General features: G+C 45.3%; 2 protein-coding genes across 4 annotated transcripts; both read right to left on the bottom strand.

Annotated features, from left to right (window-relative positions):
- Positions 1-139: 139 nt before the first annotated feature.
- PEX11B (peroxisomal biogenesis factor 11 beta) lies at positions 140-5,660 on the bottom strand. 2 transcript variants are annotated; one of them, XM_041755575.1, is made up of 5 exons: positions 5,441-5,660; positions 4,531-4,646; positions 3,934-4,135; positions 905-1,345; positions 140-511 (listed from the first exon to the last, which is right to left on the bottom strand). In XM_041755575.1, exons 1-4 carry the CDS (start codon positions 5,494-5,496, stop codon positions 940-942), a joined length of 780 nt encoding a protein of 259 aa, XP_041611509.1. In that variant the 5' UTR covers positions 5,497-5,660; the 3' UTR covers positions 140-511; positions 905-939. The 2 variants fall into 2 exon arrangements, with proteins under 2 accessions (XP_041611509.1, XP_041611508.1); XM_041755574.1 differs by having other exon boundaries at positions 140-1,345.
- A 4,933-nt stretch (positions 5,661-10,593) lies between these two features.
- On the bottom strand, positions 10,594-12,646 carry RBM8A (RNA binding motif protein 8A). 2 transcript variants are annotated; one of them, XM_041755577.1, is made up of 6 exons: positions 12,508-12,646; positions 12,173-12,232; positions 11,976-12,050; positions 11,698-11,834; positions 11,208-11,344; positions 10,594-11,108 (listed from the first exon to the last, which is right to left on the bottom strand). In XM_041755577.1, exons 1-6 carry the CDS (start codon positions 12,572-12,574, stop codon positions 11,063-11,065), a joined length of 522 nt encoding a protein of 173 aa, XP_041611511.1. In that variant the 5' UTR covers positions 12,575-12,646; the 3' UTR covers positions 10,594-11,062. The 2 variants fall into 2 exon arrangements, with proteins under 2 accessions (XP_041611511.1, XP_041611510.1); XM_041755576.1 differs by having other exon boundaries at positions 11,976-12,053; positions 12,508-12,644.
- Between the last annotated feature and the right edge of the window lie 1,341 nt (positions 12,647-13,987).

The following is a 13,987-nucleotide window of genomic DNA, read 5'->3' as shown; positions in this document are numbered from 1 at the left end:
TATTATGCCCTGCATAGTGTAGGTGCTCAATAAAAGCCTGTGGGTGATGATACTACTGGCTAATCCCACGGAGAACCCACACCCTGTAACAGGAATTAGAGACCTCCAATGACCAGAACACACAGGACCAAACCAAACATCAATGAGCAAACTGATCTTTAATGTGCTGACCTGGAAGGCTTGCTCTTCATCGTGGGCATGGCCACAGCTATTTACACAGAATCACTGTACAATATTTACAGCAAGATGCTAGACATAGCATCCTTCTGGATAGGCAAGGAAAGGGTGAGAACAGGCTAGGGAATAAAGCCCTGCAATAAAAGTGTAAGCAGAAATCTGCAGATGTGAGTAGAGGGAAAAGGGCCAAGTCAGGAGGGAGGCTGGTGAGGTAGACATAAAGGAGGAAGTACCAAATCATCTCTGGTGCATGAGGAGAGAGTCCACTGGGACAGAGAGTCTCTAAAATTATGATTTGGTGGCATCGGAAGGGGTAAAATCTGCCACAAGTCACCTTTGTGAGGAGAAAGAAAACAGCAGTTAGAACCTTACAGACCACACCTTCTACCTTCCCTATCAAAAAAGTAATTCTGCTGATTAAATTCCTAGGACAGCAAATAGAGAAGATAAAAAAAAAATGCAGAGACAGAATCTTAAATAGACTTAAGAGACACAAAGTAAAAAGGGTCAAGGGAGACAAAGACATCGCAATGAAGGAGGAAAAAACAAAAGCTCCAGAAGATCCAAATGTTAGAATCATCCCATTGATTTCACAAGTCCCTGTTCTTCACCTCACCTTCCCCAAAGCTCCTCCCTCTACCTCTAAGTCTTGGGATTTTAACTTTAACCAATGAGTACAATTAGAATGAGGCTGGTACACTTGGGATGATCTAAGATTCCATCTTACCAATTCAGATTCCCTCCTTATCTTGTACCAGAATATCAGGGCTTGAGTCGTAGCCAAGGGCAGATTAGGGTAAGAATAGACAGGATGGAGGACACGAGGCCACAAAGCCCCACAATCCCAGGGCCACAGCGCCAGAGGCCTAGTTTGTCCAGTGGAATGAAAAGATCACAGGCATTTCTGACCACATCCAGCAGAAGTGGGGGATGACCTCGAAGAACCCGAGCTAAAAGCAGGACTCGGAGCTGTAGCTTAAGAGCTAGTTGAGGCAAACCTCCTCCTGGAGTCCCTGGACCCCCAGGTCCTGCAGTTTCAGTTCCTCCCGTGGCTCCTCCTCCAGAGCCCTTCAGCCGCCGGCTATAAGCTGAAGACTCTTGTTCCATCAGTAGGCGAATTTCATAAGCATCACGGCTCAAATTCATGATGAGGGAAAACAGATAGTACCTGAGACAAACAGGCCAGGAAAATCAGTAAAGGCACATATAGCCACTTAGCACATCAAACAGAACACTTAAACATTTTCCCCCCAAAAGAATTATACATTAAAACACCAGCAGTAAGTGCTATTACCCACTATTAGGAATGTCTTCCCAGCTTTCTATAACTAATCTGCATTTACATGTACCTTAAGATCCTGGCTTAAAATCATGAGCATCATCAAACCTTCCAAGAACAACCTCAAATTTCACTTGTCCACTTGGCAACCCATTAGCACACACACATTCAACCTGAACGATAATGTAATGATGCAAATGTTTTCGGAGAACAAGCTTCAGTCGTTTCAGAGACTGGAACACATTGTAGATCTTTTAAATCCCATCTTTTTGTTAAAACAAACATAAACAAAAAGTGAGGCCCAGAAGTGTTAAGCAACTTGTTAGATGTGTTAGATTTATTAATTCCTTAAGAACACTCTATATGTTTGGGGCACCTGGCTGGCTCAGTCAGTAAAGCAACTCTTCATCTTTGAGTAATGAGTTTAAGTCCCAAACTGTGTGTAAAGATTACTTAAAAAACAAGCAAACAAGGCGCCTGGGTGGCTCAGTCAGTTAAGTGTGCAACTCTTGGTTTCAGTTTAGGTCTTGATCTCAGGGTCCTGGGTTCAGGCCCCACACTGGGCATGGAGTCTACTTAAAAAACAAACCATTAAACAGTCTATGTTATTGTTGTTTTAAAGATTTTATTTATTTAAGAGAGAGAAAGAATCTTTTTTTTTTTTTAAGATTTTATTTATTCATGAGAGACAGAGAGAGAGAGAGAGAGAGAGAGAGAGAGAGAGAGAGAGAAAGAGAGAGAGAGAGAGGCAGAGACACAGGCAGAGGGAGAAGCAGGCTCCATGCAGGGATCCTGACGCGGGACTCAATCCTGGGTCTCCAGGATCATGCCCTGGGCTGAAGGCGGCACTAAACCGCTGAGCCATCCAGGCTGCCCGAGAGAGAAAGAATCTGAAGCAGACTTGCACTAATTACGGAGTCTGAGGTAGAGGAGGAAGGGGCTCGATCCCACAACCAATTAACCAACCACGAGATCAAGACCTGAGCCGAAACCAAGAGTCAGATGCTAAACTGACTGAGCTACCCAGGCATGCCAACAATCTATGTTTTTTTAAATCCACTCTGACAATAGTGGTCTGAACTCAATATGATTGTCCTACCTCAAAAAACACCTCCTGAATCCAATCACATTTCTCTTATACCACACCAGCACAGTCTCAGCCACCAGGACCTCTTACTCGAACTACTGCTTTAGTTATTTGATTGGTCTCTCCATGGCCACTCTTGTTCCCTATCCCCCAACAATCTAATTTCACATAGTGAATCACACCATTACTCCCCTTCTAAACTCTCCACGGCTTTCTTCCTATCCCATTTAAAATGAAATTTAGGGGTGTCGCGGTGGTGCCTTAGTACAAGCCAACAACATCTCTTGCCATATTAGGGTATCTCCTTCTCTTTTGCCCTACTGCAATCCATTTTCCACTGCAGCAAGAGAGATGTTCTTTAAACACAATCTGAATCATGTCACATCCCTATTCAGAACCCATTGTACTTAGGATAAAATTTAAACAAAACTAACCCAAAAATCCTACATTGCCTAAGAGGCCTTGCATGAATGATCTGGTCCCGTCCATATCTCCAGTTTAAACTTATGCCCCTCACTCAATACTCTCCAACATGCTGGCTTTCTTTCTCTTTCTCTAATTCCACAAAATCTTTTTTGGTTTAAAGCCTTAGAATGGGCTATCTTCTGTTTGAGAAGGTCTTTTCTGCTGCTGTTTGCTTTGACTAACTTCTATTTAGACTTCAAGTCTGAATGAAAACATTACTTCTCAGGGACGCCTGGGTGGTTCAGTGGTTGAATGTCTGCCTTGGGTTCATGGTGTGATCCTGAAGTGCCCGGACAGAGTCTCATATCAGGCTCCCTACAGGGAGTCTGCTTCTCCCTCTGCCAATGTTTCTGCCTCTTTCTCTGTGTCTCTCATGAATAAATAAAACCTTTTTTAAAAAATAAAATAATACATTACTTCTCAAAGAGTTTTCAGAAGTTTTGACCTTTCAATCAAAATCAGCTCTCCTTGTTATATATCTTATAACACCCTGTACATTTCCACAAATACCTGGTTTGGTGGTGTCTTAATATGACTCCCCCAGTAGACCAGAAGCTTAGTGAGAGTGGGAACCATATCTGACTCTGTGCTTTATTCCCTGACACATAGTAAGCGCCTCCTAAATATTTTTAGAATGAATGAATGAGCAAGTAGTGAGAGGCATAACCTGTGGCATAGATAGCAGATTTAAAGCAATATAATGTCTTATCTTGCCCAATCTTAGTCATTCATCATGGAAGGGCATCTGTCTTCCATCTGCCTCCATTCTCTATTCTCTGATAGTTTAAAATCTAAATGAAGACCGGATCCAAGTGATTAAGATGTGTATATTCTGGGAAGACCCTGAAAGATCTTTCTCTCATAAAAGGCAAGCTATACAGTATGAGAAATACAAAAGGTCTTGTAGGATAAAAGGATATCAAACCTGAATGAACGCTGGGCCCACTTCTCCTGATCCACGCGAGGGGCTAGTCCAGATTTTCCAGCCCACAGGACATTGTCACAGGCGAAGTACAAGGCTCGATTGAGGTGACTAACAGTGATGCAGAATCTCAGGACAACATCTGATAAGTGCACAGCTCGTTTGGCTGACTCAAGGGCATCTGCTGAGTTACCCAGGCGTAGAACTTGTGGAGATTACCAAGGAGAAGCAAAGATTTGGAAGTAGAGGCAAACAGAGTGAGACGCAGAGAAAGAGGAAACAAGTAGGTGAAAGTCAAGCAAGTGACAGAAACAATAATTACAATTTTTTTAAAAAAGAAAAAAACAGTTCAAAAATATTTTTTCTTCAAATTTTAGTTAATTTATATTCCAGTTTGGTTTTCTCAAACTTGCCCCATTCTCTCCAATCCTTCATTAGTCTCTTACCCCTGCTCTCTTCTCTCAATCAAGAGGCATGCAGAGGGTAAGTGCAGAGCTGAAAGAGGGGGAAGAACTGACAGAGAAGGTCAACAATGGGAAGAAAGGACTAAGGAAGAATAGCTGGGGATGCAGTAATAAAAGCAAAAGCACGGTTACTTACGCTTTCTTCCTAGGCTCAGATGACCCTCCAATTGTCGAATTTGTTTCTGTAACTCAGGACTGGCCCCGTGTTTCTGCAGCGCATGGCCAAGAAGGGAGCAGGCATACTGGGCAGCCCTGGAGGAGAGGCCAGCAAGGTAAGGTGGAGACGTCCCTAACCTCTCAAAATTGTCTTCCAAAAGGAAAGAACTGACTTCCCCTTTCCCCAATTTGAGGCCATTCCCTTTTCTCCTCATTATGCCCATCTCTTACTGTTTCTCCCTCAGGCCAGGGGAAGGGAAGGCGTAAGGATAGAAAGGAGCCTAGAGAAGGGGTTGAGGGGCACTACTTGTAGTTGAGAAACTAAGAGATGTGGCGATGATGAAGTCTGAAGGGGACCGCGACGGCAGCAGAGGGTCCATCACAGGCACAGCAGGGTGAGCACGTACGGGATACTAAGGGAGTGGGGACAGGTGGAGAGCAGATTATCTTCACAACAGGTGAACCAGGGGCTTTCAAGGCCCTTTGGCAGAATCGAGACCGGAAAACAGGGCGGAGGCAGAGGAGTTCCCAGATGACAGCAGGATGAGGGGACCAGGGAACTTGGAGCCGGTCAGCTCTGGGGGTAGAGCCTGGCTACCCATCGCGGGGAGAATGCCCCTCACGCCACCACCGCCCAGTGAGTAAGGTGTTGGTCTCATATGGACATGGCAGCGCTGAGCGGCCTCCCCGCTGGCCCACTCGTGCCTCAGTTTCCCCATTTCTCGGCAGAGCAGAAACGAATCATCTCACGGCCCGCTCAAATCAGCGCCTGGCGGTCCGTCCGGGCCCCCGTAGCCTGAGCTGACCCTTTTTGACCCCCGTAGTGTGAACGGTCCTCGCCTCACGAGGATCTTCTTCTGTCCCCACCCCCACCCGTGTTCGGGCCGCACCTACACAGCCGCTCCCGAGCCTGGCTCTGAGCACTGAAGCGAACCCAGGCGTCCATGACAGCGACAGCCCCGGCTCCGTAGCTCCCGCCTCACTTCCGCCCCACTTCCCGCCCCTCGTCACGCTTCCTGGACGATCAACGGTGTCTCGCGAGGGACGAATATCGCCAGAAAAGAGAGCGAGTGAGGCCGGCCTCGGAATTTCAGAACGAGAAGCGTTTGTCTCTCAACCACCACCGGCGTTTTGGAGTGTGTCTCTGTCAGAATATACTCTGATTGGATGGCCTCCATTTCCGAAGCACGCCTCCTCCGGCGGTACATTCTTTAAATATTCTGGGCCGGGGGCGGGGCTTGCAGGTGTAGGGGCGGGGCAAGAAGGCACAGCAGCATCTATCCTTCGCGGCTGGAATGGGATTGACCCCCGGAAGCTTCCAAGACACGCCCCCACCCCACCCCCAAACACACACGCACACGCGCTGCGGCTGTAGGGGCCAAAGAAGTCTATGGAAGTAGAAGCCAGTACCAGATCGCTGTTCGCTGCAGGACCCTGACAGTTGGGCATGTGACCTCCAGGATATAGATGGAGTCTCCGGAGACAGAAGCTTTAGTGGACCAAAGATCCTAATAAGGAGGACGAAGAATCAGTGGACAAAGCTAACCTCTTCATACTTATATCTCATCCTCCCATCCCTTTCCCTTCCAGGTCACCATGTGTGCAGGCAATGACACCCCTCAGGGGTTAGCAGCGGGGGAGGAGGTCTGGGCAGGATAGGGAGTAGAGGTGGAGAGCTCAGAGCTGCCCACCTTCTCAGCTACGGCCAAGGTCCGAGTGGGAGTGACCATTGTGCTGTTCATTTCTTCAGCTGGAGCGAACCTGGCCGCCCTGTGGTCAGTGACCCGGCCACAACTCAGTCATCTCCGCCCCTCCTATATACAACTCTTTGCCCACTTTGCAGGTGCAGACTTACTAGTCATTTTTGTGGTTATGGCCCTAGATGCCATTTGGAATACCACTGTTCAGTGGCCGGCTGGGGACATCGCTTGTCGGACACTCAGGTTTCTGAAACTAATGGCCATATATGCTGCAGCTTTTCTGCCAGTGGTCATTGGACTCGACCACCAGGAGGCTGTACTCCACCCACTTGGACCCCCCACTGAGCTGGAAGGAAACTTCTGGGGACGGCCTGGGGACTTAGTTTCCTGCTCACCTTGCCCCAGGTGAGTGACTTCTTGGGACTCAAGCCTAGACTGGACAAGAATTTGGGTACACAGGAGTGTTTGGAGTCAAGGAGTGTTTGGCCAGAGTTCACCCATTAATCCTCAGAGGAGAGCCTCTGTTTTGCAAATTAAGATCACTGCATGTTAATCTGTATCTCTATTAAGAGCCTACCTCTTAAAAGCAGTACCCCAGGTGCCGGTACGGGTACACCTGCCTGGGTAGCTCAGCAGTTGAGCATCTGCCTTTGGCTCAGGTCGTGATCCTGGGTCCAGGGATGGAGCTCTGCATCAGGCTCCCTGTTAGGAGCCTGCTTCTCCCTCTGCCTGTCTCTGCCTCTCTCATGCATAAATAAATAAAATCTCAAAAAAACAACAGCCTCCCTAGCTATGCAAACGCTTAACCGACTGAGCCACTCAGGCAGCCAGTCTATGCCTCTTCCTTTAACTTTGTTTTGCTATGCTTGGCTCCCATCTTTTTGCATCCTCCCAGTTCCATCTTCTTCAGGAGACCGTTGCAGAAAACTCTAGGGATTAAACATTTATGAAGGCCTATAAAGACAGTGAAATCAGGGGCTTTGGTTAAAACTCTGTGGAAATTTACTCTTCCATTCAATAAATAATGTACATCACCCCAGGTACATTCAAATGCTCTATCAAGGATTGAGCAGCAAAGACCTGCCTTCAGTAAACTTAGACTTAGTGCAAAAGACATGGTAGTGTCCAATTATAGTACAGCATGCAGTCAAGCATTATGCTAAAAGTAAGCATAAGGGGCTAAAGAACATTGAGGATGTTTCACCCACTCTTGGTCAGGGAAAACTTCTCAAAGATGTTAAAATTGATTGTTAAAATGAGAGGTGTCAGACAAGTTAAAGCAGAAGGAATGCGGGGGAGGGTGGAAGGTAGAGGAATCAAAGTGGTTGCAGCTAAAGTTGAGGGCTAGACAAATGGGTAATGAGCCTGGATGGGAAGGAAGAGCCAGATTACAGATATTCAGCTTGTACTTTATCCTGAGGGCCGTGGAGAGTCATCAAGGTAGAAGGTGGAGAGTGACAAAGATTTGTATTTTTTCACTCTAGCTTTATTATGAAAACTAGAAAGAAAACGGAGCATCTGGACTTGAGTACCAGTTATCAAATCTCAAATATTGACAATGAACTAGAAATTTAGGGGAAGAAAACAAAATATGAAGCAATTCCTATAAGACCAAAATCAAAATCACCAGGGAAGTAGAGCAGCGTCTTGGGGACCAGGATTAGGATATTATCTAGAAGGGACTCTGGAATGATAATGCATTATAGAATCAGATTTAAAAATTGATCCTTAAATCCTCAAATATCAGAAATGTAACTACAAAGTTAGTCTGATTCTAGTTCTAAGACAAAAAATAGTGCTTCCAACAATGTTGCAAACAGGACCTCTGCTACCCAAAGCATTAAAAAGCAGCACTGCTTCCTCAGTGCAAAAGGTATTAGTTTATATGAAGCAAGTTTTAGATGTGGACTGGGAGGTTAGAAGCCTGCTTTCATTGCTCTGTTTTTTCTGAGTCTAGGCTCTACTACTAACTCTAGCTATAGGACTTTGGCTAAATCACTTGAAACTAACGGGCCACAAGATATATAGTTTTATCCTTTCTTACATTCTGACAACGGCAATCTCCATCTGCTTCAATGGCAATCTGATGACATTACATGTACAAAAGGTGCTATTTTTGGTTCCAAATTACCATCCTCTTGTATAAATTCTACATTGCCCATATGTTGTATTTAAAATGTTAATACTGCTCCAAGGACTAATAGGTCAATTAAAAAAAAAAAACAACAACCTTTTTATAACTGTGGTGTTAGTGTAGTGAAGGAGTACTGGAGTGGTTACAAATTATCTTTGAAGGCTCAAGTTTCTAAATATCACAAGTAGTAGAAAGGAAGGTTTCTGTGGTAGGTGGAAAATTGCATATAATAGGGGGAAGGAAGAGAAGAAACAGGGCTACAGACCAAGCTCTTAAGTCCAGGAGCCTTGCCTATTTTAAACTCCTTTTCACAATTTGTCAGCTGTATCTAGGTACAGTGCAAAACAACCAAACCACCAAACAAAACCCCAGAAATATATGGAACCAAGACAGGGGAACAGGAAAGACCACTTCCCAACTAGCTCAAGAGTAGCTGATCATATCTCCAAGCTTGTGTTTATAAACCTGTATGTCTGTGGTTGATACTATTCACCTTTCCTAAAAGTCCCTCAGGCCTGCTGAAATCACTTTCCCAATGCCTTAGCTCTAGGAACCTGACATCCACTAGGCTTGCCTTTTATCAGGGACTCAATCTGCCTTACCTGAACCAAGGTACTAACCCTGAAGCTCTAAACTGAAAAATACTCTAAGATTCAAACCCAAAACTCAACAATTTACCAAAAAGGGGGAGGAGCAGCCAACAGCATTTGGAAAATGTTAAATTTTATTAATATTGTTTCACTGTTATAGTTATTGTACATAAGACTATTTACTAAAGGTCACTTCACAGAGTGGCTGCAAAATGGCCTGAAATTTTAGCAGCACCCATTTTATACAAAAATTCTTCCACAGATTTAGACACATCAGAAAAATCATTTCAGCTAAAATTGTTGGTGAGGTGGCAGAAATATTCTTTTGCAAAGTGCAATGGACTTTAGAATGGTACTTGAGAAGGCAAGATTCCTTAAGTCCCAGGATTTAACAAACTTAAATGATTAGCTACATAGCCTAAGGGGAAGATAGGAATTCTCAAGTTTTTAACCTTTTAAATATGGCACTATGGATGGACGCAGCACTACACAGCTCTGCACAGAAAGAAGGATGAATTGGAATTGTGTGACTGGAGGGAAGGGTGAAGGCGGACCAGTTCTAATAGTCCTCAAACTCCTCTCTAGCTGTTCCTGTTCCACACTGTCCACCAACTGGCCCAGTCCCCTTCATTCAGTGTGTCACCAAAGGCAGCTTTGATGGCAAGAGATCACCTATAACCTCTTCACCTTCTGCTGCCTCTTTCTGCTGCCACTGACAGCCATGACCATCTGCTATAGCCCATGTCCTCAGTATCCGGACAAGGAAGGGGAACTATGGTGAGACTACAATCCCTGGGCCCCAACCCATGCCCTAAAAACTACTGCTTCTAGCCTGACAGCTATCAAACCAAAAATGGTATCATAACCATACCCCAGTACCTGATGCTGCCAGTATTTTCCAAATGCCTTCAATTCTAACCAGCCTCTAGCCACCCTCTGAAGCTGAGTTAGCCGGGCAAGGATTAAGGAGAAAGGTGATTAGTATTCTGCTTTAGTCTTAAGACACCATCAAGTCTTCAAGTAGACTTAGTAGCTTCATAGAACACCACACCTCAATCAAAACCTCTTCTCCAGCATGTCTGTCATAATCCCTGAGGGGGGTAGGGGAGAGCATATATTCCCAGTTGGGGAAGAAGAAGATTTGCAGCATTGCCACCTATTTGTCATATCCTCTTCCCTGTATCAGGAAAGCTCCAGCTCATCATCTCTGCCTATTCATCTGTTCACCCTACACTCAATTCAGAAACCGAGTGATTCTGAATTTGAGTATGTTTTCTAAAATCCCAGCCCCTGCCAGTGAATTTGCCCTCCGCCGCTCCTTAGACAACCGCTCCTGTGTACGTCTGCAGGCCCTGCGACTGGCCCTGCTTGTCTTGCTGACCTTCGTCTTCTGCCGGACACCTTATTACCTACTGGGCCTGTGGTACTGGTTCTCTCCCACCATGCTAAATGTGCATGAAGTCTCCCCCAGTCTCAGCCACATCCTTTTCCTTTTTGGCCTTCTCAATGCTTCTCTGGATCCTCTCTTCTATAGGGCCTTTACCCTTGGCTGTCAAAGAAGGCACCAAGAACTCAGTATAGACTCTTCTAAGGAAAAAAAGATTCTGAGAGAATGCCCCGACAGGAAATGCAAACCCTTAGACAGCTGGGAGTACAAACAAATGTGGCAACAGAAAGGACAGGAGAAACAAAGAGACATTCCTATAACATCCATTTGCTCAGACAGAGTATACAGGAACAAAGTAACTAAGCTTTTATAACACCTCACTTCTACCCCTGCTCTCTTAGCTTCTAAGAAAAAGAAATACTTTGACTCTGAGACTTGAGATTATATCTAATGTAGAAATTCACACAGAATTGACCTTACTGTAAATAGTGCTTCAGAGCTTGCAATGTTAGAAAAGGAAAGTAATTTTAAATGTACAAAACAAAAAATGGGACATTTATTCAGAATTCAAAAAAAAAAAAACCCACTAAGTAGGATAAGAGATTAAATATAAACAATGAGTTCCACCTCAGCCCTATTTCTCCAAGGCTGCATGGTCAAACAGAATCTCTGGAGAGAACATCTGGACAACAGAGGACCTGTTAGCGCCGCCTCCTGTCTGGACTCCTGCTGCGTCTTCGGCCACCTCTAGGGAAAAGGAAGGGTCCATCAGAAACATAATACAATGTCCTTATTCTATTCTGCTCATGTTCCCTTCACCAAGATAGTTTGCCCTCTCCACTTTACCTCCTCTTGCCCTTTGGCGGACCCCGAACAAAACACCAGTCCACACTGATCGGCTGTCCCATCAAATCCTGGCCATTGAGTCCCTCCATAGCAGCCTGGGCTTCCTTGTATGTTTCATACTCAACTAAAGTATACCCCTGGGATAAGTGAAAAGACAGAGATCAAAACCGTCATATTCCAAAAAAAAAAAAAAAAAAAAAAAAAAAAAAAAAAAAACCGTCATATTCCAAACACTACTGAGCATCTTCTTCCTCAGATCTAAACTCATACTCAAATAGAAAAATCTATAGACTTTATACAACAGATGTACATCATATATCCTTACTGTGTATATATTCAAAATATCTGTACCTCTTTCCTGTGTCTAACAAAATCAATTTTCAATCTCATTTATTTCAACTTTGCTCTTTGGCCAATCAGAGAAAACATGGGAGAACTACCAAAGCTGTCTAAAGGTTGTGAGGAAAGAGAGGCAACAACAGTAGGATACCTTCAAGTATCCTGTACGCCTGTCCAGGTTGAGGTGGATGTTTTTTATCTCCCCATATTCTGCAAATTTGTCATGGATGTCTTCTTCGGTGGCTTCCTCATGGACTCCAGTGACAAAGAGAATCCAGCCTTCAACAGCTGTTGGGGAAGGGAAGGAGGTTTGTGCACAAAAGAAAAACTTCAAGCAAGATCACAAGAGTGGATTAAGGTATCTCCGACCCCATTCCTACTGGGTTTTATTTCATAGGTCCATAATACACTAGTGTCCATCTCACTTACAGCGTTGCGGTCCGGGTTCATCTCCATCCTGCTCCACACTGTCATAATCCTCACGCATCCGCGCTCGAGACCCTTCTTCTATATGGAACATACAAGAGATCACCAGAAATCTCTTCTACCACTGTTCCCCATGAGTGTGAATGGGGACTCCAAAACTCGTAGCTGTCGCCATTCTACACCATTTTCCCCACACTCACCGGAGCCAAAGCCGCGGCCCTTCCGTTTCTTTGCCTTTTCTTTCAATTTGTGGATGCTCTCTGGATCCCCAGAAGTGAAATAATGAGTAACAAAAATAACAGGTATTTACAACAATAGTCTCTTTACGGAGGCATTATCTGAAAGCAGCCCCACCACCTCCAGTCCCATTTCCCTCCCGGTCCCGCCCCCATTCCTCCCGAAGGGGGCGCAGTCTCTAATCCAATCGAAACTCAGTTCTACTCCCATCCGCCCTGCCGGGAAGGGCAATTATTTTCCTATTACTCCCTTCTTTAGCACGTTCCCGGCTTCCCGCAGCTGCCTCCACTGTCCTCACCGTCCCCATCTTCATCCATGGCGAAATCCTCGCCCCCAGCCTCATGAAGGTCCAGCACGTCCGCCATCTTGCCTGCCTTCTTACTCTCGTCGGTGCCGCTCAGGCACTAGGCACCTCGGGAAACTGTCGCGGAGGGGAAAGGTCACTAGTCAAGCTGACCAATCAGAAGCTAAGCCTAAGTCCCGCCCCCGGCGCGGTGAAAATACGCAAAAGAAGGCGGGCCTAGTCCCGGAAGATGTCGGAAGTGCTCCTGTAGCCATCTTGAGCAGGTGGAGAGCTGAATGGAGTGGTGCTCTAAGGGACAAACTAGTGGGTAGGTGCAGGCAGCGGCTTCCTATTAATTAGGGCAGCCAAGGAGAAATACTGTAGTCAGCGAAGCACAGCTCAGTTTCTCTATTAGAGGATTGTTTTCTGTCTCCTTGGACTCCGTAGGAAATGGAAGTTGAATTTTTTTTCTCTCTCAAAACTTCTAGACCCCGTAACCTGTTTTGAGGAGCAGCTAGCTGGGTCTGTGATGGAAACATTTTTAAAATAGTTCATTCAGCAATGCTAGCTCAAAAAGCCGAATCTGGCTCGTACTGCAGCGGCCAATTTCTCTTAAGGAAGCTAATCTGGTTGTGAATTAGGATTGCTGAGACGGCTATCGGCTGCCCCCTTTTTTTTTTTTTTTAAGATTTATTTATTTATTTTATGATAGACAGAGAGAGAGGCAGAGACACAGGAGGAGGGAGAAGCAGGCTCCATGCCTGGAGCCCGACGCGAGTCTCGATCCCAGAACCAAAGGCAGGCGCCAAATCGCTGAGCCACCCAGGGATCCCCCCCCCACTTTTTTTTTTTTTTTTAAATTTTTATTTATTTTTGATAGTCACAGAGAGAGAGAGAGGCAGAGACATAGGCAGAGGGAGAAGCAGGCTCCATGCACCGGGAGCCCGACGTGGGATTCGATCCCGGGTCTCCAGGATCGCGCCCTGGGCCAAAGGCAGGCGCTAAACCGCTGCGCCACCCAGGGATCCCCCCCACTTTTTTTTTTTAAAGATAAACTCTTAAACTCTTCCCACCACCTCCAGGAATTTAAAAGAAAAAAAATTCATGGCTTTCAACAAAATGGGGACTCCAGCTTCTTTGGGAATGGTGTAGGTATTTCGTGTTTCAAGACCCATATTGCCCGCAAAGTTCGGAATCCTGATGTAGGCCTTCAGCAATAGTGGACTGCAGGTTTTCATATTCTTTTTTAATCGAACAGTTATAATGTGTGTACCTAGTATTAGAGAAGGTGCTGGCAATAGAGGAAAAATAATTACATTATCAACAATTACTTTCTATAATTACATTATGATAGTGACAATTGCTATCACTAAGTGCTTAGGAAGTTTATAATAGGACTGGGAGCAAGAAGGCTTCCATTTGAACTGGGCCTTTAAGGCTGTGTAGTCTCCAGGTAAAGCGGTTGTAACTGAGACTAGGAGGCACTAATTCTCCA

Source organism: Vulpes lagopus, chromosome 5, assembly GCF_018345385.1.
Source record: "Vulpes lagopus strain Blue_001 chromosome 5, ASM1834538v1, whole genome shotgun sequence".
NCBI classification, from domain to species: Eukaryota; Metazoa; Chordata; class Mammalia; order Carnivora; family Canidae; genus Vulpes; species Vulpes lagopus.
Note: the sequence above shows the minus strand (reverse complement) of the source record. Positions and strands in the feature narration are given on the sequence as shown.